The 23,043-nt window shown below is 48.0% G+C and overlaps 1 protein-coding gene across 3 annotated transcripts in view; it reads left to right on the top strand.

The window, feature by feature from the left end:
• The window catches only part of masp1 (MBL associated serine protease 1), a 250,250-nt gene that overhangs the window by 79,409 nt on the left and 147,798 nt on the right, over window positions 1–23,043 (top strand). For all 3 annotated transcript variants that reach the window (XM_078204208.1, XM_078204214.1, XM_078204221.1), the window contains exon 4: window positions 21,772–21,903. In XM_078204208.1, the coding sequence (XP_078060334.1) occupies window positions 21,772–21,903 (132 nt within the window). The remainder of the gene's footprint in view (window positions 1–21,771; window positions 21,904–23,043) is intronic.

Here is a 23,043-nt window from a genome sequence, read left to right as displayed (position 1 = left end):
GCCTTTTTCCAGTTCAGAACTTCAACCCGAGGACCAGATCTATCCTTATCCATGATCAAGTTGAAACTAATGGCATTATGATCACTGGATCCAAAGTGTTCCCTCACACTCACATCCATCACCTGCCCTAACTCATTTCCCAATAGGAGATCCAATATCGCAACCTCTCTAGTTGGCACCTCTATATACTGATGTAGAAAATTCTCCTGAACACATTTTACAAACTCTACCCCATCTAAACCTTTAACAGTATGCAAGTCCCAATTTATATGTGGAAAATTAAAATCCCCTACTATCACAACTTTGTGTTTCTTGCAGTTGTCAGCTATCTCTCTGTTGATTTGCTCCTCCAATTCTCGCTGACCATTGGGTGGTCTATAATACAACCCCATTAATGTGGTCATACCTTTCCTGTTTCTTAGCTCCACCCATAGGGCCTCTTGTAGACAAGCTCCCTAATCTATCCTGCCTGAGTACCACTGTAACATTTTTCCTGACCAACAATGCCACCCCCCCACCTTTTATCCCTCTGCCTCTATCCTGCCTGAAACATTGGAACCCTTGAACATTGAGCTGCCAGTCCTGCCCCTCCTGTAGCCAAGTTTCACTAATGGCTATAATGTCATATTTCCATGTGTCTATCCACGCCTTCAGCTCATCTGCCTTCCCCACAATACTCCTGGCATTGAAATAGACACACCTCAAAAGGTTATTTCCACCACACTCAACCCTTCCAATTGTGATTTTGCTTGAACTAACCTGTCTTTTTACCCCTGCTCCACTATCTGCTCTGGCACTCTGGTCCCATCCCCCTGCAAATCTAGTTTAAACGCTCCCCAATAACGCTAGCAAATCTCTCTGCAAGTATATTTGTCCCCTTGTAGTTTAGGTGTAACCCGTCTCTCTTGTACAGGTCCCACCTGCCCCAGAAGAGGTCCCAATGATCCAAGAATCGGAAACCCTGCCCCCTACACCAGTTCCTCAGCCACGTGTTCATCTGCCCAAGCATCCTACTCCTGCCCTCACTGGCATGTGGCACAGGTAGCAATCCTGAGATTACTACCCTCGGGGTCCTGCTTTTTAACTTCCTTCCAAGCTCTTTGTACTCACTCTTTAGGACCTCCTCACACTTCCTACCTACGTCATTTGTACCGATGTGTACCACGACATCTGGCTGATCACCTTCCCACTTTAGAACGCTGTGCATGCGATCAGAGACATCGCTGACCTTGGCACCCGGGAGGCAACAAACCATGCGGGAGTCTCTGTCCCGACCACAGAACCTCCTGTCCGTACCTCTGACCATTGAGTCCCCTATCACTACTGCTCTCCTCTTCTTCCTCCCACCCTTTTGCGCTGTAGAACCAGACTCCGTATCAGAGTTCCGGCTGTCGCAGCTTGTCCCAGGTAAAGCATCTCCCACAACAGTATCCAATTCAGTATACCTGTTGTGGAGGGGTATGGCCACAGGGGAACCCTGCTCTGCCTGTCCTTTCACACTGCCATTTCCTCTCCTTACAGTAACCCAATTTCCTGTGCTCTGCTGCTTAGGTGTAACTACCTCCCTGAAGCTACTGTCTATAAACTCCGCATTCTCCCGAATTAGATGGAGGTCATCAAGCTCCTGCTCCAGTTCCCTAACACGCTTTGCTTGCAGCTGGATGCATCTTTTGCACGTGTTGTCGTCAGGGATACCGGAGGTCTCCCTGATCTCCCATAAGAACATAAGAAATAGGAGCAGGAGTAGGCCATCTAGCCCCTCGAGTCTTCCCCGCCATTCCATAAGATCATGGCTGATCTGATCGTGGTTTCGTTCCACTTACCCGCCCGCTCCCCATAACCCTTAATTCCCTTATTGATCAGAAATCTATCTACCTGTGACTTAAAGATATTTAACGAGGTAGCCTCCACTGCTTCAATGGGCAGAGAATTCCAGAGATTCACAACCCTCTGAGAGAAGACGTTCCTCCTCAACTCTGTCCTAAATTGACTCCCCCTTATTTTATCTAGTTCTTGTTTCCTTTCTAAGTGGAAAGAATCTTTTTGCCTCTACCCTATCCAGCCCCTTCATTATCTTATATGTCTCTATAAGATCACCCTTCAGCCTTCTCAACTCCAACGAGTACAGGCCGAATCTACTCAATCTCTCCTCATAAGCTAACCCACTCATCTCCGGTATCAACCTGGTGAACCTTCTCTGTACCCCCTCCAAGGCCAATATATCCTTCCGCAAATAAGGGGGCCAAAATTGCACACAGTACTCTAGTTGCGGCCTCACCAGTACCTTGTACAATTGCAGCAAGACCTCTCTGCTTTTATACTCCATCCCCTTCGCGATAAAGGCCAACATTCCATTTGCCTTCTTGATCACCTGCTGCACCTGCAAACTGAGTTTTTGCGATTCATGCACAAGGACCCCCAGGTCCCTCTGCACAGTAGCATGTTGTAATTTTTCACCATTTAAATAATAGTCCATTTTACTATTATTCCTTCTAAAGTAGATAACCTCACACTTGTCAACGTTATACTCCATCTGCCAGATCCTCGCTCCCTCACTCAGCCGATCCAAATCTCTCTGCAGACTTTCTGCATCCTCCAGGCAATTCGCTTTCCCACTCATCTTTGTATCATAGAATATAGAAAAACTACAGCACAAACAGGCCCTTCGGCCCACAAGTTGTGCCAAACACATCCCTACCTTCTAGACCTACCTATAACCCTCTATCCTATTAAGCTCCATGTACTCATCCAGGAGTCTCTTAAAAGACCCTATTGAGTTTGCCTCCACCACCACTGACGGCAGCCGATTCCACTCGCCCACCACCCTCTGTGTGAAAGATTTACCCCTAACATCTCCCCTGTACGTACCCCCCAGCACCTTAAACCTGTGCCCTCTCGTAGCAGCCATTTCCACCCTGGGAAAAAGCCTCTGAGAGTCCACACGATCTATGTCTCTCAACATCTTATACACCTCTATTGGGCCTCCTCTCATCCTTCGTCTCTCCAAGGAGAAAAGACCGAGCTCCCTCAGCCTATCCTCATAAGGCATGCCACTCAATCCAGGCAACATCCTTGTAAATCTCCTCTGCACCCTTTCAATCTTTTTCACATCCTTCCTATAGTGAGGCGACCAGAACTGAGCACAGTACTCCAAATGGGGTCTGACGAGGGTCTTATATAGCTGCATCATTATCCCCGGACTCCTAAACTCAATCCGCAAACTTTGTTACCCTACACTCGGTCCCCTCCTCCAGATTGTCTATGTATATGGTAAACAGTTGAGGCCCCAGCACCGATCCCTGCGGCAATCTCCCACATCCTGCAAGAGGAGCATTCCAACATCTTGCCTGGCTTTTTTTTTTACTCTGGGGAAAAACAAGAATACAATTTCTGGGGGGAAAAAAACCCCTACTCTCGCCTCTGCCTGTTCTCGCCGAAGCCCATTTTGAGCGAAAGCCCTTCAGCCCTCACTCTGCTCCCTGCTCACTCCGCCACCCGCTCTCAACTCTGCCTGCTGGATAGTGCGGCCTGCTTTTTAAACCTCCCGCGCGCTAAAAAAAAACCTTCCCAGGTCACACCGCAGTCGGCCTACTTCCGTTTTTCCCTTAAAACTACTGGACTAAGAAACCCCGTGAAAAAGTAAGTAAAATAAAGCCAACCTCTTACCCTTTCACTCTGGCCACCAGTCCCTTCTCTGTCGAACACATTTTTGTGGAGTCTCCTCCTCCAGTGAATTGTTTAATTGTCCACCACCATTCACAGCTGGATGTGGCTGGACTGCAGAGCTTAGATTTGATTGGTTGGGTTTGGGATCGCTTCGCTCCGTCTATTACTTACTGCTTCTGCTGTTTGACACACACTGGTCCTGTGTTCAGGAGCTTCAGCAGGGATTCTCCCCAAAATATTCGGTGTTGAATTTGCGTTAAAAAGTGGAATGAATGCTGCTGGGTTTTTCAGAATGAATCTCCCACACTCTGTGCATCACAGAGAGTCCGAGCGTGAATCGTGTGAACAATCTGAGGGTAAAGCCTATTCCCGCTGGAGAGGCCGGCAGCATAGCGCTAAGCGGGCCACTGCACATGTGCCGCTCTGTCACAGCGGAGATGGGGGCATTGCACAGTAGCCCCTCACTGCCGGCCTCCCGATCACTGGCCACTGATACAGTGATTAGGTTTGCCAGACCCCCGACCCTCTGACACCCCCTTCCCCCCTTCACCTCCCAGATCGATGGCCTCCCGGGATGGTGTCTGGGCCAACCTTAACGCCTCCCCCCTCCCAACCCCCCGACCCCCAATTGGCAGCAGCCCCCCTCTCTCCCCCCCCCCCCCCCCCCCCGGTGGGCAGTGCCACTTTGTTCCTTGGGCAGTGTCAGGGGGCCAGGCTGGCATTGCCAAGCTGACAAGGACTGGGTGCAACCCCCCTTATCCCATGGGGGGAGGAGAGATGCGAGCGGGCCTGGAGGACAAGATTGCTGAGATGGAGCAGGAGACTGCAAAGATTGAGACATTATTAAGCAGTAAGAAGTTTAACAACACCAGGTTAAAGTCCAACAGGTTTATTTGGTAGCAAAAGCCACACAAGCTTTCGAGGCTCTGAGCCCCTTCTTCAGGTGAGTGGGAATTCTGTTCACAAACAGAACTTATAAGACACAGACTCAATTTACATGAATAATGGTTGGAATGCGAATACTTACAACTAATCCAGTCTTTAAGAAACAAAACAATGGGAGTGGAGAGAGCATCAAGACAGGCTAAAAAGATGTGTATTGTCTCCAGACAAGACAGCCAGTGAAACTCTGCAGGTCCACGCAACTGTGGGAGTTACAAATAGTGTGACATAAATTCTGATTCTAGGATCGCATGATAAAGACTCAGGAGGAAAAAAGCAGAAATATTTATGTGAAATAGTGTGACATAAACCCAATATCCCGGTTGAGGCCGTCCTTGTGTGTGCGGAACCTGGCTATCAGTTTCTGCTCCGCGACTCTGCGCTGTCGTGTGTCACACACACACACGACAGCGCAGAGTCGCGGAGCAGAAACTGATAGCCAGGTTCCGCACACACAAGGACGGCCTCAACCGGGATATTGGGTTTATGTCACACTATTTCACATAAATATTTCTGCTTTTTTCCTCCTGAGTCTTTATCATGCGATCCTAGAATCAGAATTTATGTCACACTATTTGTAACTCCCACAGTTGCGTGGACCTGCAGAGTTTCACTGGCTGTCTTGTCTGGAGACAATACACATCTTTTTAGCCTGTCTTGATGCTCTCTCCACTCCCATTGTTTTGTTTCTTAAAGACTGGATTAGTTGTAAGTATTCGCATTCCAACCATTATTCATGTAAATTGAGTCTGTGTCTTATAAGTTCTGTTTGTGAACAGAATTCCCACTCACCTGAAGAAGGGGCTCAGAGCCTCGAAAGCTTGTGTGGCTTTTGCTACCAAATAAACCTGTTGGACTTTAACCTGGTGTTGTTAAACTTCTTACTGTGTTTACCCCAGTCCAACGCCGGCATCTCCACAACATTATTAAGCGACAGAAATTGAGTGAATTGGTATGTAAAGAGAAAAAGATTGACAAAAATGAATAGTCATAGAGGTTTACAGCATGGAAACAGGCCCTTTGGCCCAACTTGTCCATGCCGCCCTTATTTTTTTTAAAAACCCCTAAACTAATCCCAATTGCCCACATTTGGCCCATATCCCTCTATACCCATCGTACCCATGTAACTATCTAAATGCTTTTTAAGAGATAAAATTGTACCTGCCTCTACTACTACCTCTGGCAGCTTGTTCCAGACACTCGCCACCTTCTGTGTGAAAAAATTGCCCCTCTGGACACTTTTTTATCTCTCCCCTCTCACCTTAAACCTATGCCCTCTCGTTTTAGACTCCCCTACCTTTGGGAAAAGATATTGACTATCTACCTTGTCTATGCCCCTCATTATTTTATAGACCTCTCTAAGGTCACCCCTCAGCCTCCTACGCTCCAAAGAAAAAGTCCCAGTCTATTCAGCCTCTCCTTATAACTCAATCCATCAAGTCCTGGTAGCACCCTAGTAAATCTTTTCTGCACTCTTTCTAGTTTAATAATATCCTTTCTATAATAGGGTGACCAGAATTGCACACAGTATTCCAAGTGTGGCCTTACCAATGTCTTGTACAACTTCAACAAGACATCCCAACTGCTGTATTCAATGATCTGACCGATGAAACCAAGCATGCCGAATGCCTTCTTCACCACTCTGTCCACCTGCGACTCCACTTTCAAGGAGCTATGAACATGTATCACTCAATCTCTTTGTTCTGTAACTCTCCCCAACGCCCTATCATTAACTGAGTAAGTCCTGCCCTGGTTCAATCTACCAAAATGCATTACCTCGCATTTGTCTAAATCAAAAGATACAAAAGAATGGTCTAGTTTGGACCAGGGAGTGGCACGGGCTTGGAGGGCCGAAGGGCCTGTTCCTGTGCTGTATTGTTCTTTGTTCTTTTGTTCTAAATCAAACTCCATCTGCCATTCGTCAGCCCACTGGCCCAATTGATCAAGATCACGTTGCAATTGGAGATAACCTTCCTCACTGTCCACCATGCCACCAATCGTGGTGTCATCTGCAAACTTACTAACCATGCCCCCTATATTCTCATCCAATCATTAATATAAATGACAAATAACAGTGGGCCCAGCACTGATCCCTGAGGCACACCGCTGGTCACAGGCCTCCAGTTTGAAAAACAACTCTCTACAACCACCCTCTGGCTTCTGTCAAGAAGCCAATTTTGTATCGATTTAGATACCTCACCCTGGATCCCATGAAATTCAACTTTATGCAACAACCTACCATGTCAAAGGCCTTGCTAAAGTCCATGTAGACAACATCAACTGCACTGCCCTCATCTACCTTCTTGGGTGACCCCTTCAAAAAACTCAGTTAAAATTGTGAGACATGATTTTCCACTCACAAAGCCATGCCGACTGTCCCTAATCAGTCCTTGCATCTCTAAATGCCTGTAGATCCTGTCTCTCAAAATACCTTCCAACAATTTACCCACCACAGATGTGAGACTCACTGGCCTGTAGTTCCCAGGCTTTTCCCTGCAGCCCTTTTTAAACAAAGGCACAACACTTGCCACTCTCCAATCTTCAGGCACCTCACCCGTGACTATTGATGATTCAAATATCTTGGATAGGGGACCCGCAATTTCCTCCATAGCCTCCCTCAACGTCCTGGGATACACTTCATCAGGTCCTGCAGATTTATCTACCTTGATGCGCTTTAAGACTTCCAGCACCTCCTTCTCTGTAATGTGTACATGTGTCCTCAAGACATCAATATTTAATTCCCCAAGTTCCCTAACATCCATGCTTTTCTCAACAGTAAATACTGATGAGAAATATTTATTTAGGATCTCACCCATCTCTTGTGGATCTGCACATAGATGACCTTGTTGATCCTTAGGAGGCCCTACTCTCTCCCTTGTTACTCTTTTGCCCTTTATGTATTTGTAGAAGCTCTTTGGATTCTCCTTTGCCTTATCTGTCAAAACAATCTTGTGTCCCCTTTTTGCCCTCCTGATTTCTCTCTTAACTCTACTCCTGCACCCCCCATACTCTTCAAGAGATTCACTTGATCCCAGCTGCCCATGCACGTCATGTGCCTCTTTCTTCTTCTTGACCAGGGCCTCAATATCCCGAGTCATCCAGGGTTCCCTACTTCTACCAGCCTTGCCCTTCACTCTAAGAGGAATGTGTTTACCCTGAACTCTGGTTAACACACTTTTGAAAGCATGCCACTGACCAGACGTCCCTTTGCCTTCCCACAGACTCCCCCAATTACCTTTTGAAAGTTCCTGCCTGATACCATCAAAATTGGCCTTGCCCCAATTTAGAATCTTAACTTTTGGGACAGACCTATCATTCTCCATAGCTATCTTAAAACTAATAGAATTATGGTCACTGGTCCCAAAGTGATCCCTCACTAACACTTCTGTCACCTGCCCTTCCTTATTTCCCAAGAGGAGGTCAAGTTTTGCCCCCTCTCTTGTCGGGCCATCCACATACTGAATGAGAAATTCTCCTGAATACACTCAACAAATTTCTCTCCATCCAACCCTCTAATACTATGGCTGTCCAGTCAATGTTGGGAAAATTAAAATCTCCGACTATTACTACCCTATTTTTCTTGGAGCTATCTGTAATCTTACATATTAGCTCCTCAATTTTGCGCTGACTATTTGGGGGCCTATAGTACAACCCTATCAAAGTGATTTCCCCCTTCTTATTTCTTAGTTCTACCCATATAGACTCAGTGGCCGAACCCTCGGATGTACGCCGCTTACAGTCAGAAATGGGAATAGAGAAATTGCTGAGGAATTAAATTCATACTTTGCTTCAGTCTTCACAAAGGAAGACATGAATAATGTACCAAAAGTGCAGAGAGAAACAAGTTTTAGTGAGGAGCTGAAAGAAATCAGCATTAGTAGAGAAATGGTTTTGGGGAAATTGATGGGATTGAAGGTGGATAAATCTCCAGGTCCTGATAGTCTTCATCCCAGAGTACTTAAGGAAGTTGCCCTGGAAATATTAGACCCATTAGTGGTTATTTTCCAAAATTATTTGGATCCTGGACTGGTTCCTACAGATTGGAGGGTAGCTAATGTAAGCCCACTATTCACAAAGGGAGGTAGAGAGAAAACAGGGAACTACAGACCAGTGAGCCTAACGTCGGTACTGGGGAAGTTGCTGGAGTCTATTATCAAGGATTTCATAACTCGGCATTTGGAAGGCAGTGGTATCATCAGACAAAGTCAGCATGGATTTACAAAAGGGAAATCATGCTTGATAAATCTATTGGAATTCTTTGAGGATGTAACTAGTAGAGTCAGAATCATAGAATCCGACAGTGCAGAAGGAGGCCATTCGGCTCATCGAGTCTGCACCGACCACAATCCCACCCAGGCCCTGTCCCCATAACCCCATGCATTTACCTTAGCTAGTCTCCTGATACTAAGGGGCAATTTAGCATGGCCAATCCACCTAACCCGCACATCTTTTGACCATGGGAGGAAACCGGAGCACCTGGAGGAACCACGCAGACACAGGGAGAATGTGCAAACTCCGCACAGACAGTAATCCAAGCTGGGAATCAAACCCAGGTTCCGAGCGCTGTGAGGGAGCAGTGCTAACCACTGTGCCGCCCCTAAAGTTGACTGAGAAGAAACAATGGATGTGGTTTATTTAGACTTTCGGAAGGTTTTCAACAATGTCTCACATAACAGACTACCGTGTAAAGTTAAAGCACATGGGATTGCAGGTAATGTCTTGAGATGGATAGAAAGCTGGTTAGCAGATAGGAAGCAAAGAGTTGATATAAATGGGTCTTTTTCTGATTGGCAGTCGGTGACTAGTGGGGTTCCGCAGGGATCTGTGCTAGAACCCCAACTGTTCACATTATATGTTAATGATTTGAAAGAGGGACCTGAATGTTTTATCTCCAAATTTGCAGATGATACAAAGTTGGGTGGGGGGGGGGGGGGGGGGGGGGGGTGAGCTGTGAGGAGGCTCACAGGGCTTCGGGGGAAAGGGCGAACCATAGAACCATAGAAAATTACAGCTCAGAAACAGGCCTTTTGGCCCTTCCTGTCTGTGCCGAACCATTTTTTGCCTAGTCCCACTGACCTGCACTTGGACCATATCCCTCCACACCCCTCTCATCCATGAACCCGTCCCAAGTTTTTCTTAAATGTTAAAAGTGACCCCGCATTTACCACTTTATCCGGCAGCTCATTCCACACTCCCACCACTCTCTGCGTGAAGAAGCTCCCCCTAATATTCCCTTTAAACTTTTCTCCTTCCACCCTTAACCCATGCCCTCTGGTTTTTTTCTCCCCCAGCCTCAGCGGAAAAAGCCTGCTTGCATTCACTCTATCTATACCCATCAAAATCTTATACACCTCTATCAAATCTCCCCTCAATCTTCTATGCTCCAGGGAATAAAGTAAAGCAGGGTAGGTTTTTTTTCTTTTCCATTCAAAGAACAAAGAACAGTACAGCACAGGAAACAGGCCCTTCGGCCCTCCAAGCCTGTGCCGCTCCTTGGTCCAACTAGACCAATCGTTTGTATCCCTCCATTCCCAGGCTGCTCATGTGACTATCCAGGTAAGTCTTAAACGATGTCAGCGTGCCTGCCTCCACCACCTTACTTGGCAGCGCATTCCAGGCCCCCACCACCCTCTGTGTAAAAAACGTCCCTCTGATGTCTGAGTTATACTTCGCCCCTCTCAGCTTGAGCCCGTGACCCCTCGTGATCGTCACCTCCGACCTGGGAAAAAGCTTCCCACTGTTCACCCTATCTATACCCTTCATAATCTTGTATACCTCTATTAGATCTCCCCTCATTCTCCGTCTTTCCAAGGAGAACAACCCCAGTCTACCCAATCTTTCCTCATAGCTAAGACCCTCCATACCAGGCAACATCCTGGTAAACCTTCTCTGCACTCTCTCCAATGCCTCCACGTCCTTCTGGTAGTGCGGCGACCAGAACTGGACGCAGTACTCCAAATGTGGCCTAACCAGCGTTCTATACAGCTGCATCATCAGACTCCAGCTTTTATACTCTATACCCCGTCCTTTAAAGGCAAGCATACCATATGCCTTCTTCACCACCTTCTCCACCTGTGTTGCCACCTTCAAGAATTTGTGGACTTGCACACCTAGGTCCCTCTGTGTTTCTATACTCCTGATGACTCTGCCATTTATTGTATAACTCCTCCCTACATTATTTCTTTCAAAATGCATCACTTCGCATTTATCCGGATTAATCACTCATAGCTACCCTTTTCCTATAAAGGAAAAGGGTAGCTATGAGTGATAGGCCAGTTTGTTGCTTTCGGTGTGGGATGTGGGAGTTCCCGGAAACACCTAGCCGCCCGGAGGTTCACATTTGCGCCAGGTGCGTGGAACTGCAGCTCCTGAGGGACCGCATCAGGGAACTGGAGCAGCGGCTTGGTGACCTTAGTCTAGTCAGGGAGAATGAGAGACAAATAGACATGAGTTATAGGCAAGTAGTTACACCGGTGCCTCAGGGGGAAGACACGTGGGTTACAGTTAGGAAGAGCAAAGGTCATAAGGGTAACGTACCAGAGAGTATTCCAGTGGCTGTCTCTCATAATAGGAAGGGCTCGGCGACAGGTGTGAGAGGGGAGGGGAGTGAGCAATTAGTGGAGGGGTCACCTGTGGTTGTCCCCCTCCAAAACAGGTATATTGTTTTGGATAGTGTGGAGGAGGATGACTCTCCAGGGGTACTGGATGTCTCCGAGCGGATAGGAGGCATATTAAAAGGGGAGGATAAAGAAACGGATGTCATTGTACACATTGGTGCAAATGACGTAGATAGGAAGAGCAGGGGGATCCTATGAGGGCAATTCAGGGAGTTGGGAAATAGGCTAAAAGGTAGGGCCTCCAGGGTGGCAATCTCTGGGCTGCTCCCAATGCCTAGAGCCAGTGAGGCTAGGAATAGAGAGATCGTACAATTGAACGCTTGGCTAAAGGACTGGTCCAGGAGGGAGGGATTCATATTCTTGGATCACTGGGAGGTTTTCAAGAGAGGATGGCACCTGTACAAGAAAGACGGGTCACAACTAAATTGGAAGGGCACGAATATCCTGGCTGGGAGTTTTGCTAGTGCAGTTCGGGTGGGTTTAAACTAATATGGCAGGGGGGTGGGGATCAAAACATTATGTCTACAAGTGTAGAGGCTGGGGACAAGCTTGCGGCTGGGACAAGGCTGGCAAAGAAGAAGAGCACTCTGGGGGAGGATGACCTCACTGGGCCTGGAGGTCTGGAGTGCGTCTACTTCAATGCAAGGAGCGTAGCAGGTAAGACAGACGAACTTAGGGCCTTAATGCTTACGAGGAATTTGGATATGGTTGCGGTGACAGAGACTTGGTTGAAAGAGGGACAGGACTGGCAGCTGAATATTCCGGGGTACAAGTGTTTTAGGTGAGACAGAGGAGGGGCCAAAGAGGTGGGGGTGTAGCAGTATTAGTTAGAGAGCATATTACAGCGGTGCAGAGGGAGGACAATTCAGAGGAGTCGTGTAACGAGTCACTGTGGGTGGAGCTCAGAAACAGGAAGGCGCAGTCACTATGTTGGGGGTATACTACAGGCCCCCCAACAGCCCAAGGGAAGTGGAAGAACGGATATGTCAAGAGATAATGGATAGGTGCAGGAAAAATTGGGCTGTTGTAGTGGGAGACTTCAATTTCCCTGGTATAGACTGGAAATCGCGTAGGGCTGGGAGTCTGAATGGGGAGGAATTTGTAAAATGCATACAGGAAGGTTCTTTGGAACAATATGTAGATTGCCCGACTAGAGAGGGGGCTATACTGGACCTAGTACTGGGGAATGAGCCCGGTCAGGTCTTCAAAGTTTCGGTAGGGGAACATGTGGCAAATAGTGACCACAATTCTGTTAGCTTTAGGATAGTGATGGAAAAGGATGAGTGGTGTCTCAAGGGTAAGGTGTTGGATTGGGGGAAGGCTAACTTTCGTGGGATTAGGCAGAAATTGACAGCTGTTGATTGGGAGAGGCTGTTTGAGGGTAAATCCACATCTGGCATGTGGGAATCTTTTAAGGAACAGTTGTTAGGGCTGCAGGATAGGCATGTGCCTGTAAAAAAGGTTAGGAAGGGTAGGATTCGAGAACCGTGGATAACCAGGGAAATTGAGGGATTGGTCAAAAAGAAAAGAGAGGCGTATGTTACGTCCAGGCAGCTAACAACGGAGGGAGCTTTGGAGGAATACAAAGAAAGTAGGAAAGAACTCAAACGAGGAATTAGAAGGGCAAAAAGGGGTCACGAAATGTCCTTGGCAGACAGGATTAAGGAGAATCCCAAGGCATTTTATTCATACGTTAGGAACAAAAGGGTTGTCAGGGAAAAAATCGGACCTCTCAGGGACAAAAGTGGGGAATTATACTTGGAGCCCAAAGAAGTAGGGGAGATCCTAAATGAATACTTTGTGTCGGTATTCACAAAGGAGAGGGATGTGTTGACTGGGAGTGTCTCGGAGGGGAGTGTTGACCCGTTAGAGAAAATCTCCATTACAATGGAGGAAGTGTTAGGTTTTTTAGGGAATATAAAGACTGACAAATCCCCAGGGCCTGATGGAATCTATCCAAGGCTGCTCAGGGAGACGAGAGATGACATCGCTGGGCCTCTGACGCAAATCTTTATCTTGGCACTGGACACAGGTGAGGTCCCAGAGGATTGGAGGATAGCTAATGTGGTCCCGTTATTTAAGAAGGGTAGGAAGGATAACCCGGGAATTAATAGGCCGGTGAGCTTGACGTCCGTGGTAGGGAAGTTGTTGGAGAGGATTCTTAGAGATAGGATGTATGCGCATTTAGAAAGGAATAAACTCATTAACAATAGAACATAGAACATAGAACATTACAGCGCAGAACAGGCCCTTCGGCCCACGATGTTGCACCGACCAGTTAAAAAAAAAAACTGTGACCCTCCAACCTAAACCAATTTCTTTTCGTCCATGAACCTATCTACGGATCTCTTAAACGCCCCCAAACTAGGCGCATTTACAACTGATGCTGGCAGGGCATTCCAATCCCTCACCACCCTCTGGGTAAAGAACCTACCCCTGACATCGGTTCTATAACTACCCCCCCTCAATTTAAAGCCATGCCCCCTCGTGCTGGATTTCTCCATCAGAGGAAAAAGGCTATCACTATCCACCCTATCTAAACCTCTAATCATCTTATATGTTTCAATAAGATCCCCTCTGAGCCGCCGCCTTTCCAGCGAAAACAATCCCAAATCCCTCAGCCTCTCCTCATAGGATTTCCCCTCCATACCAGGCAACATCCTGGTAAACCTCCTCTGCACCCTCTCCAAAGCCTCCACATCCTTCCTGTCATGTGGGGACCAGAACTGCACACAGTACTCCAAGTGCGGCCGCACCAGAGTTGTGTACAGTTGCAACATAACGCTACGACTCCTAAATTCAATCCCCCTACCAATAAACGCCAAGACACCATATGCCTTCTTAACAACCTTATCTACTTGATTCCCAACTTTCAGGGATCTATGCACACATACACCTAGATCCCTCTGCTCCTCCACACTATTCAAAGTCCCCCCGTTAGCCCTATACTCAACACATCTGTTATTCCTACCAAAGTGAATTACCTCACACTTCTCCGCATTAAACTCCATCCGCCACCTCTCGGCCCAACTTTGCAACCTGTCTAAGTCTTCCTGCAAACTACGACACCCTTCCTCACTGTCTACCACACCACCGACTTTGGTGTCATCAGCAAATTTGCTAATCCACCCAACTATACCCTCATCCAGATCATTAATAAATATTACAAACAGCAGTGGCCCCAAAACAGATCCCTGAGGTACACCACTTGTAACCGCACTCCATGATGAATATTTACTATCAACCACCACCCTCTGTTTCCTATCCGCTAGCCAATTCCTGATCCAATTTCCTAGATCACCCCCAATCCCATACATCTGCATTTTCTGTAGAAGCCTACCATGGTGAACCTTATCAAACGCCTTACTAAAATCCATATATACCACGTCCACTGCCTTGCCCCCATCCACCTCCTTGGTCACTTTCTCAAAAAACTCAATAAGGTTAGTAAGGCACGACCTACCTGCCACAAAACCATGCTGACTATCACCTATCAATTCATTACTCTCCAAATAACTATAAATCCTATCCCTTATAATTTTTTCCAACATCTTGCCGACAACAGAAGTGAGACTCACCGGTCTATAATTCCCGGGGAAGTCTCTGTTCCCCTTCTTAAACAATGGGACAACATTCGCTAACCTCCAATCTTCTGGTACTATACCAGAGGCCAACGACGACCTGAAGATCAGAGCCAGAGGCTCTGCAATCACTTCTCTTGCCTCCCAGAGAATCCTTGGATAAATCCCATCCGGACCAGGGGATTTATCTATTTTCAGACCCTCCAGAATATCCTGCACATCCTCCTTATCAACTGTAATACTGTCTATTCTACTCCCCTGCAACCCAGTGTCCTCCTCAGCTATATTCATGTCCCCTTGCGTGAACACCGAAGAGAAATATTGGTTCAATGCTTCACCAATCTCCTCCGGTTCCACACATAACTTCCCTCTGCCATCTATAACTGGCCCTAAACTTGCCCTAACCAACCTTCTGTTCTTGACATACCTATAGAACGCCTTAGGATTCTCTTTAACCCTATCCGCCAAAGTCTTCTCATGTCCCCTTTTAGCCCTTCTAAGCTCGCTCTTCAACTCCCTCTTAGCCAATCTAAAGCTTTCTAGTGCACTACCCGAGTGCTCACGTCTCATCCGAACATAAGCCTCCTTTTTCTTTTTAACCAACAAAGAAACTTTTTTGGTGCACCACGGTTCCCTAGCCCTACCAATTCCTCCTTGCCTGACAGGGACATACCTATCACAGACTCGCAGTAGCTGCTCCTTGAAAAAACTCCACATGTCGGACGTTCCCAGTCCCTGTAATCTCCTAGTCCAACCTATGTTTCCTAATTCTCTCCTAATAGCCTCATAATTACCCTTCCCCCAGCTAAAACCACTGGCCCGAGGTTCATGCCTATCCCTTTCCATCACTAAGGTGAACGTAACCGAATTGTGGTCACTATCACCAAAATGCACACCAACTTCCAAGTCTAGCACCTGGTCTGGCTCATTTCCCAGCACCAGATCCAATATAGCCTCACCTCTAGTTGGCCTGTCTACATACTGAGTCAAAAAACCTTCCTGCACGCTTTGAACAAAAACTGACCCCTCTAACGAGCTAGAGCTATAACAATTCCAGTCAATATTAGTCAAGTTAAAATCCCCCATAACAATTGCCCTATTACTTTCACTCCTAAGCAGGATTGACTCCGCAATCCTTTCCTCAACCTCTCTAGAACTTTTAGGAGGTCTATAAAAGACTCCCAACAGGGTGACCTCTCCTCTCCTATTTCTAATCTCCGCCCATACTACCTCAACAGATAAGTCCTCATCAAACCTCCTCTCTGACACTGTGATACAATCTCTGACCAATAATGCTACCCCTCCCCCTCTTCTACCTCCTTCCCTACTTCGACTAAAACATTTGAACCCCGGGACCTGCAGCATCCATTCCTGCCCCTGCTCTATCCATGTCTCTGAAATAGTCAGCATGGTTTTGTGAGAGGGAGGTCATGCCTCACTAACCTGGTGGAGTTTGTTGAAGAATTGACTAGAATGGTTGACAAGGGAAGGGCCGTGGATATCGCCTATATGGACTTTAGTAAAGCGTTTGACAAAGTCAAACGCTTTACTAAAGGCGGCACGGTAGCACAGTGGTTAGCACTGCTGCTTCACAGCTCCAGGGTCCCGGGTTCGATTCCCGGCTCGGGTCACTGTCTGTGTGGAGTTTGCACATTCTCCTCGTGTCTGCGTGGGTTTCCTCCGGGTGCTCCGGTTTCCTCCCACAGTCCAAAGATGTGCGGGTTAGGTTGATTGGCCAGGTTAAAAATTGCCCCTTCGAGTCCTGGGATGTGTAGGTTAGAGGGATTAGCGGGTAAATATGTGGGGGTAGGGCCTGGGTGGGATTGTGGTCGGTGCAGACTCGATGGGCCGAATGGCCTCCTTCTGCACTGTAGGGTTTCTATGATTTCTATGATTTCTATGAAAGTCCCTCATGGTAGGTTGGATCTCATGGGATAAGGGGGAGGTGGCTAGATGGGTGGAGAACTGGCTTGGTCACAGAAGACAGAGGGTGGTAGTGGAAGGATCTTTTTCCGGCTGGATGCCTGTGACTCGTGGTGTTCCGCAGGGCTCTGTATTGGGACCTCTGCTGTTTGTGATTTATATAAACGATCTGGAAGAAGGTGTAACTGGGGTGATCAGTAAGTTTGCGGACGACACGAAAATGGCTGGACTTGCAGATAGTGAGGAACATTGTCAGAGGCTACAGAAGGATATAGATAGGCTGGAAATTTGGGCAAAGAAATGGCAGATTCAGTTCAATCCAGATAAATGCGAAGTGATGCATTTTGGTAGAACTAACGTAGGGGGGAGCTATACGATAAATGGCAGAACCATAAAGGGTGTAGATACGCAGAGGGACCTGGATGTGCAAGTCCACAGATCCTTGAAGGTGACGTCACAGGTGGAGAAGGTAGTGAATAAGGCATATGGCATGCTTGCCTTTATAGGACGGGGCATAGAGTATAAAAGTTGGGGTCTGATGTTGTGGTTGTATAGAACGTTGGTTCGGCCGCATTTGGAATACTGCGCCCAGTTCTGGTCGCCACACTACCAGAAGGACGTGGAGGCTTTAGAGAGAGTGCAGAGGAAGTTTACCAGGATGTTGCCTGGTATGGAAGGGCTTAGTTATGAGGAGAGATTGGGTAAATTGGGGTTGTTCTCCCTGGAAAGACGGAGGATGAGGGGTGACCTAATAGAGGTGTATAAAATTATGAAAGGCATAGATAGGGTGAACGGTGGGAAGCTTTTTCCCAGGTCGGTGGTGACGTTCACGAGGGGTCATCGGTTCAAGGTGAGTGGGGGGGGGAGGTTTAACACAGATATCAGAAGGACGTATTTTCCACAGAGGGTGGTGGGGGCCTGGAATGCGCTGCCGGGCAAGGTGGTGGAGGCGGACACACTGGGAACGTTTTAAGACTTATCTAGATAGCCACGTGAACGGAGTGGGAATGGAGGGATACAAAAGAATGGTCTAGTTTGGACCAGGGAGCGGCGCGGGCTTGGAGGGCCGAAGGGCCTGTTCCTGTGCTGTATTGTTCTTTGAGGGTGCAGAGATGCTTCAGCGTGATTTCGACAAGCTGGGCATGTGCATGGCAGATGCAGTATAATGTGGATAAATGTGAGGTTATCCACTTTGGTAGCAATAATAGGCAGACAGATTATTATTTGAATGGGTGTAAATTGGGAGAGGTGGATACTCAACGAGACCTTGAAGTCCTCGTGCATCTGTCACCGAAAGTAAGTGCGCAGGTACAGCAGGCAGTAAAGAAGGCAAATGGTATGTTGCCCTTCATAGCGAGAGGATTTGAGTATCGGGATAGGGATGTTTTGCTGTTATTGTACCGGGCGCTGGTGAGGCCACACCTGGAGTATTGTGTGCTGTTTTGGTCTCCTTATCTGAGGAAGGATGTCCTTGCTGTAGAGGCAGTACAGCGAAGGTTTACCAGGCTGATTCCTGGGATGGCATGTCTGTCATATGAGGAGAGACTAAATCGGTTAGGATTATACTCACTGGAGTTTAGAAGAATGAGAGATTTCATAGAAACTTATAAAATTCTAACAGGGTTAGACAGGGTGGATTCAGAAAGAATGTTCCCAATGGTGGGGGAGTCCAGAACTCGGGTCATAGTTTGAGGATAAGGGGTAAACCTTTTAGAACTGAGGTGAGGAGAAATTTCTTCACCCAGAGGGTGGTGAATTTGTGGAATTCACTGCCACAGAAAGTATTTGAGGCCGAAATGTTGTATGATTTCAAGAAGAAATTAGATACAGCTCTTGAGGCTAAAGGGACCAACGGATATGGGGGAAGGATATTGAATTTAATGATCATCCATGATCAAAATAAATGGTGGATCAAGCTCGAAGGGCTGAATGGCCTACTCCTGCTTCTATGAGAGAGGAAAAAGATATTGAAGACAGACACTGAAGCCCAAAATAGATAGGAGACATTGGAAGTGTCGGAGAGATGGAATGGGGTCAGTCATCTGGTGAAGGTACTGGAAAGGAGAGATTGAAATCATTCCCTTAATGTAGAGATAGAACCAAGTGGCCAGAGGCAGGGGATCTGTGGCTGGTCAGTGATATTTCACCAGTCAGTGGTATTTCATTGGTGAGTGAAGTTTTACCAGTCCAGTGGACTGGTAAAAGGGTGACGAAAAAGGCATATTGGATGCTTGCTTTTATCAATCGAGGCAAGGTTACAAAAACAAGGAATTGTATAAAACTTTGGTGAGGCCACAGCTAGAGAACTGTGATCTTTCACTGGTCTTCAATTTGATTTATTATTGTCACACGTATTAGCATACAGTGAAAAGTATTGTTTCTTGTGCGCTATACAGACAAAGCATACAAAAGGTTGCTGCATGAGATAAAGGTACACGGAGTTGGGGGTAAAGTGTTAGCGTGGATTGAGGATTGGCTATCTAACAGAAAGCAGAGAGTCGGAATAAATCGGTGCTTTTCCGATTGGCAATCAGTGACTAGTGGCGTGCCGTAGGGATCGGTGCTGGGGCCTCAACTGTTTACCATATACATAGACGATCTGGAGGAGGGGACTGAGTGTAGGGTAACAAAGTTTGCGGATGACACAAAGATGAGTGGGAAAGCAAATTGTGTGGAGGACACAGAGAGTCTGCAGAGAGATTTTGATAGGCTAAGTGACTGGGCAAGGATCTGGCAGATGGAGTATAATGTTGGTAAGTGTGAGGTTATCCACTTTGGAAGGAATAATAGTAAAATGGACTATTATTTAAACTGTGAAAAATTACAACATGCTACTGTGCAGAGGGACCTGGGGGTCCTTGTGCATGAATCACAAAAACTCAGTTTACAGGTGCAGCAGGTGATCAAGAAGGCAAATGGAATGTTGGCCTTTATCGCGAAGGGGATGGAGTATAAAAGCAGGGAGGTCATGCTGCAACTGTACAGGGTACTGGTGAGGCCGTACCTAGAGTACTGTGTACAATTTTAGTCCCCTTATTTAAGAAAGGATATATTAGCTTTGGAGGGGGTACAGAGAAGGTTCACCAGGTTGATTCCGGAGATGAGGGGGTTAGCTTATGAGGAGAGATTGAGTAGACTGGGCCTGTACTCATTAGAGTTTAGAAGGTTGAGGGGTGATCTTATAGAGACATATAAGATAATGAAGGGGCTAGACAGGGTAGAAGCAGCGAGGTTATTTCCACTTACAATGGAAACAAGAACTAGGGGTCATAGCCTCAAAATACGGGGGAGTCAATTTAGAACAGAGTTGAGGAGGAACTTCTCCCAGAGGGTAGTAAATCTTTGGAATTCTCTGCCCAATGAAGCAGTGGAGGCTACCTCGTTAAATGTGTTTAAGTCACAGATAGACTTTTAACCATGAAGGGAATTAAGGGTTATGGGGAGCGGGCGGGTAAGTGGAACTGAGCCCACTATCAGATCAGCCATGATCTTATTGAATGGCGGAGCAGGCTTGAGGGGCTAGATGGCCTACTCCTATTTCTTATGTTCTTATACTGTTCATAGAGAAGGAAACGAGAGGGTGCAGAATGTAGTGTTACAGTCATAGCTAGGGTGTAGAGAAAGATCAGCTTAATGCAAGGTAAGCCCATTCAAAAGTCTGATGGCAGCAGGGAAAAAGCTGTTCTTGAGTCGGTTGGTATGTGTCCTCAGACTTTTGTATCTTTTTCCTGACGGAAGAAGGTGGAAGAGAGAATGTCCGGGGGGCTTGGTGTCCTTAGTTATGCTGGCTGCTTTTCTGAGGCAGCGGGAAGTGTAGTCAGAGTCAATGGATGGAAGGCTGGTTTGCGTGATGGACTGGGCTTTGTTGATGACCCTTTATTGTTTCTTGCGGTCTTGGGCAGAGCAGGAGCCCTACCAAGCTGTGATACAACCAGAAAGAATGCTTTCTGTGGTACATCTGTAAATGTTAGTGAGAGTCGTAGCTGACATGCCAAATTTCTTAGTCTTCTGAGAAAGTAGAGGCGTTGGTGGGGCTTTCTTAACTATAGTGTCGGCATGGGGGGACCAGGACAGGTTGTTGGTGATTTGGACACCTAAACACTTGAAGCTCTCAACCATTTCTACTTTGTCCCCATTGATGTAGACAGGGGCATGTTCTCCACTATGCTTCCTGAAGTCGATGACTGGTGAAACAGTACTGACCATTATGAAGTACTTTGAAAGGCTAGTCAAGGCACAAATCAATTCTGGCCTCCCAGATTGCCTGGATCCACTACAGTTTGCCTACCCCCGCAACAGGTTTGACATTGAGGGAGAGATTATTGTTGCCGCACCAGTTCACCAGGTTCTCTATCTCATTCCTGTACTCTGTCTCATCATTGTCTGAGATCTGACCCACTATGGTGGTCTCATCAGCAAACTTGAAAATCGAGTTGGAGGGGAATTTGGCCACACAGTCATAGGTGTATAAGGAGTATAGTAGGGGGCTGAGAACACAGCCTTGTGGGACACTGGTGTTGAGGATGATCGTGGAGGAGGTGTTGTTGCCTATCTTTACTGATTGTGGTCTGTGAGTTAGGAAGTTCAGGATCCAGTCACAGAGGGAGGTGCCGAGACCCAGGCCACAGAGTTTGGAGATGAGTTTTGTGGGGATAATGGTGTTGAAGGCTGAGCTGTAATCAATAAATAGGAGTCTGACATGGGTGCCTTTGTTATCTAGGTGTTCCAGGGTTGAGCGCAGAGCCCAGGAGATGGCGTCTGCTGTGGACCTGTCACAGCGATAGGCGAACTGTAGTGGATCCAGGCAGTCTGGGAGGCTGGAATTGATTTGTGCCATGACGAACCTTTCAAAGTACTTCACAATGATCAGTGCAGTTTCATTGGCCAACAATGTTCCGTTGGGGGGTTTCAAGGGTCAATGGTATATCACTGGGTAGTGATGTTTCACTGGTCAGCTGTGTTTCTAGTCAGTGAAGTTGGACCAGTCAGTGCTATTTCAATGAATAGTGGAACCGGTTAATGTGGCGATGATTTCTTTGCAGATATCGATGAGTGTGTGGAGAAACTAGACGAAGCGTTAGTCTGTGATCATTTCTGTCACAATTACATCGGTGGATATTATTGCTCCTGCAGATTTAGCTACATTCTGCACACGGACAATCGGACCTGTAAAGGTATTTTTAAACTCACACTCGAACTGTGTACGCACGCGCTCTCACTGTGCACCCACGCGCTCTCACTGTGCACCCACGCGCTCTCACTGTGCACCCACGCGCTCTCACTGTGCACCCACGCGCTCTCACTGTGCACCCACGCGCTCTCACTGTGCACCCACGCGCTCTCACTGTGCACCCACGCGCTCTCACTGTGCACCCACGCGCTCTCACTGTGCACCCACGCGCTCTCACTGTGCACCCACGCGCTCTCACTGTGCACCCACGCGCTCTCACTGTGCACCCACGCGCTCTCACTGTGCACCCACGCGCTCTCACTGTGTAGCCCCGTGTTCCCCCGACCCCACGTACGCGGGCTCCCCCCGACCCCACGCTCGCGCGCCCCCCCCGGCTGTGCGCTCGCGCGCCCCCCCCCGACCGCCTGCTCGCGCGCCCCCCCGACCGTGCGCTCGCGCGCCTGCGCCCGCGCGCCCCCCACCCCCGAGCGGGCGCCGGCGCGTTCCCACCCCCCCCGAGCGTGCGCCGGCGCGTACCCCCCCGCACCCCGACCGAGCGCCGGCGCTTTCCCCCCCCACCCACCGACCAAACGCTGGCGCGGCCCCCCCCCCGAGGCGTGCACTGGAGCCCCCCCCCCTCTCCCCGAGCGTGCTGCTGGCGCTCCATTTCTGCCCCCCCCGACCGAGCGCTGGCGTGCTGTTCTCCCTCCCACGCCACCGAGCATGCGCTGGCGCGCCCTTCCCCCCCCCCCCCCCCCCCCCAGCGTGTGCCGGTGCGCCCTTCCCCCTCCCCCCCCCCCCCCCCCCCCCGACCGTGCGCTGTACACTCTCTCACTAACTGCACAACTCTCATCTCTGTGCACACTCACTCTCACACTGGTGTGTGTTTGTAATTATAGAAACATAGAAAAACTACAGCACAAACAGGCCCTTCGGCCCCACAAGTTGTGCCGAACACATCCCTACCTTCCAGGCCTACCTATAACCCTCCATCCTAATAAGTCCCATGTACTCATCCAGGAGTCTCTTAAAAGACCCTATTGAGTTTGTCTCCACCACCACTGACGGCAGCCGATTCCACTCGCCCACCACCCTCTGTGTGAAAAACTTCCCCCTAACATTTCCCCTGTACCGACCCCCCAGC

Source organism: Mustelus asterias, chromosome 3 (assembly GCF_964213995.1).
Source record: "Mustelus asterias chromosome 3, sMusAst1.hap1.1, whole genome shotgun sequence".
Taxonomy (NCBI): Eukaryota; Metazoa; Chordata; class Chondrichthyes; order Carcharhiniformes; family Triakidae; genus Mustelus; species Mustelus asterias.
Note: the sequence above shows the minus strand (reverse complement) of the source record. Positions and strands in the feature narration are given on the sequence as shown.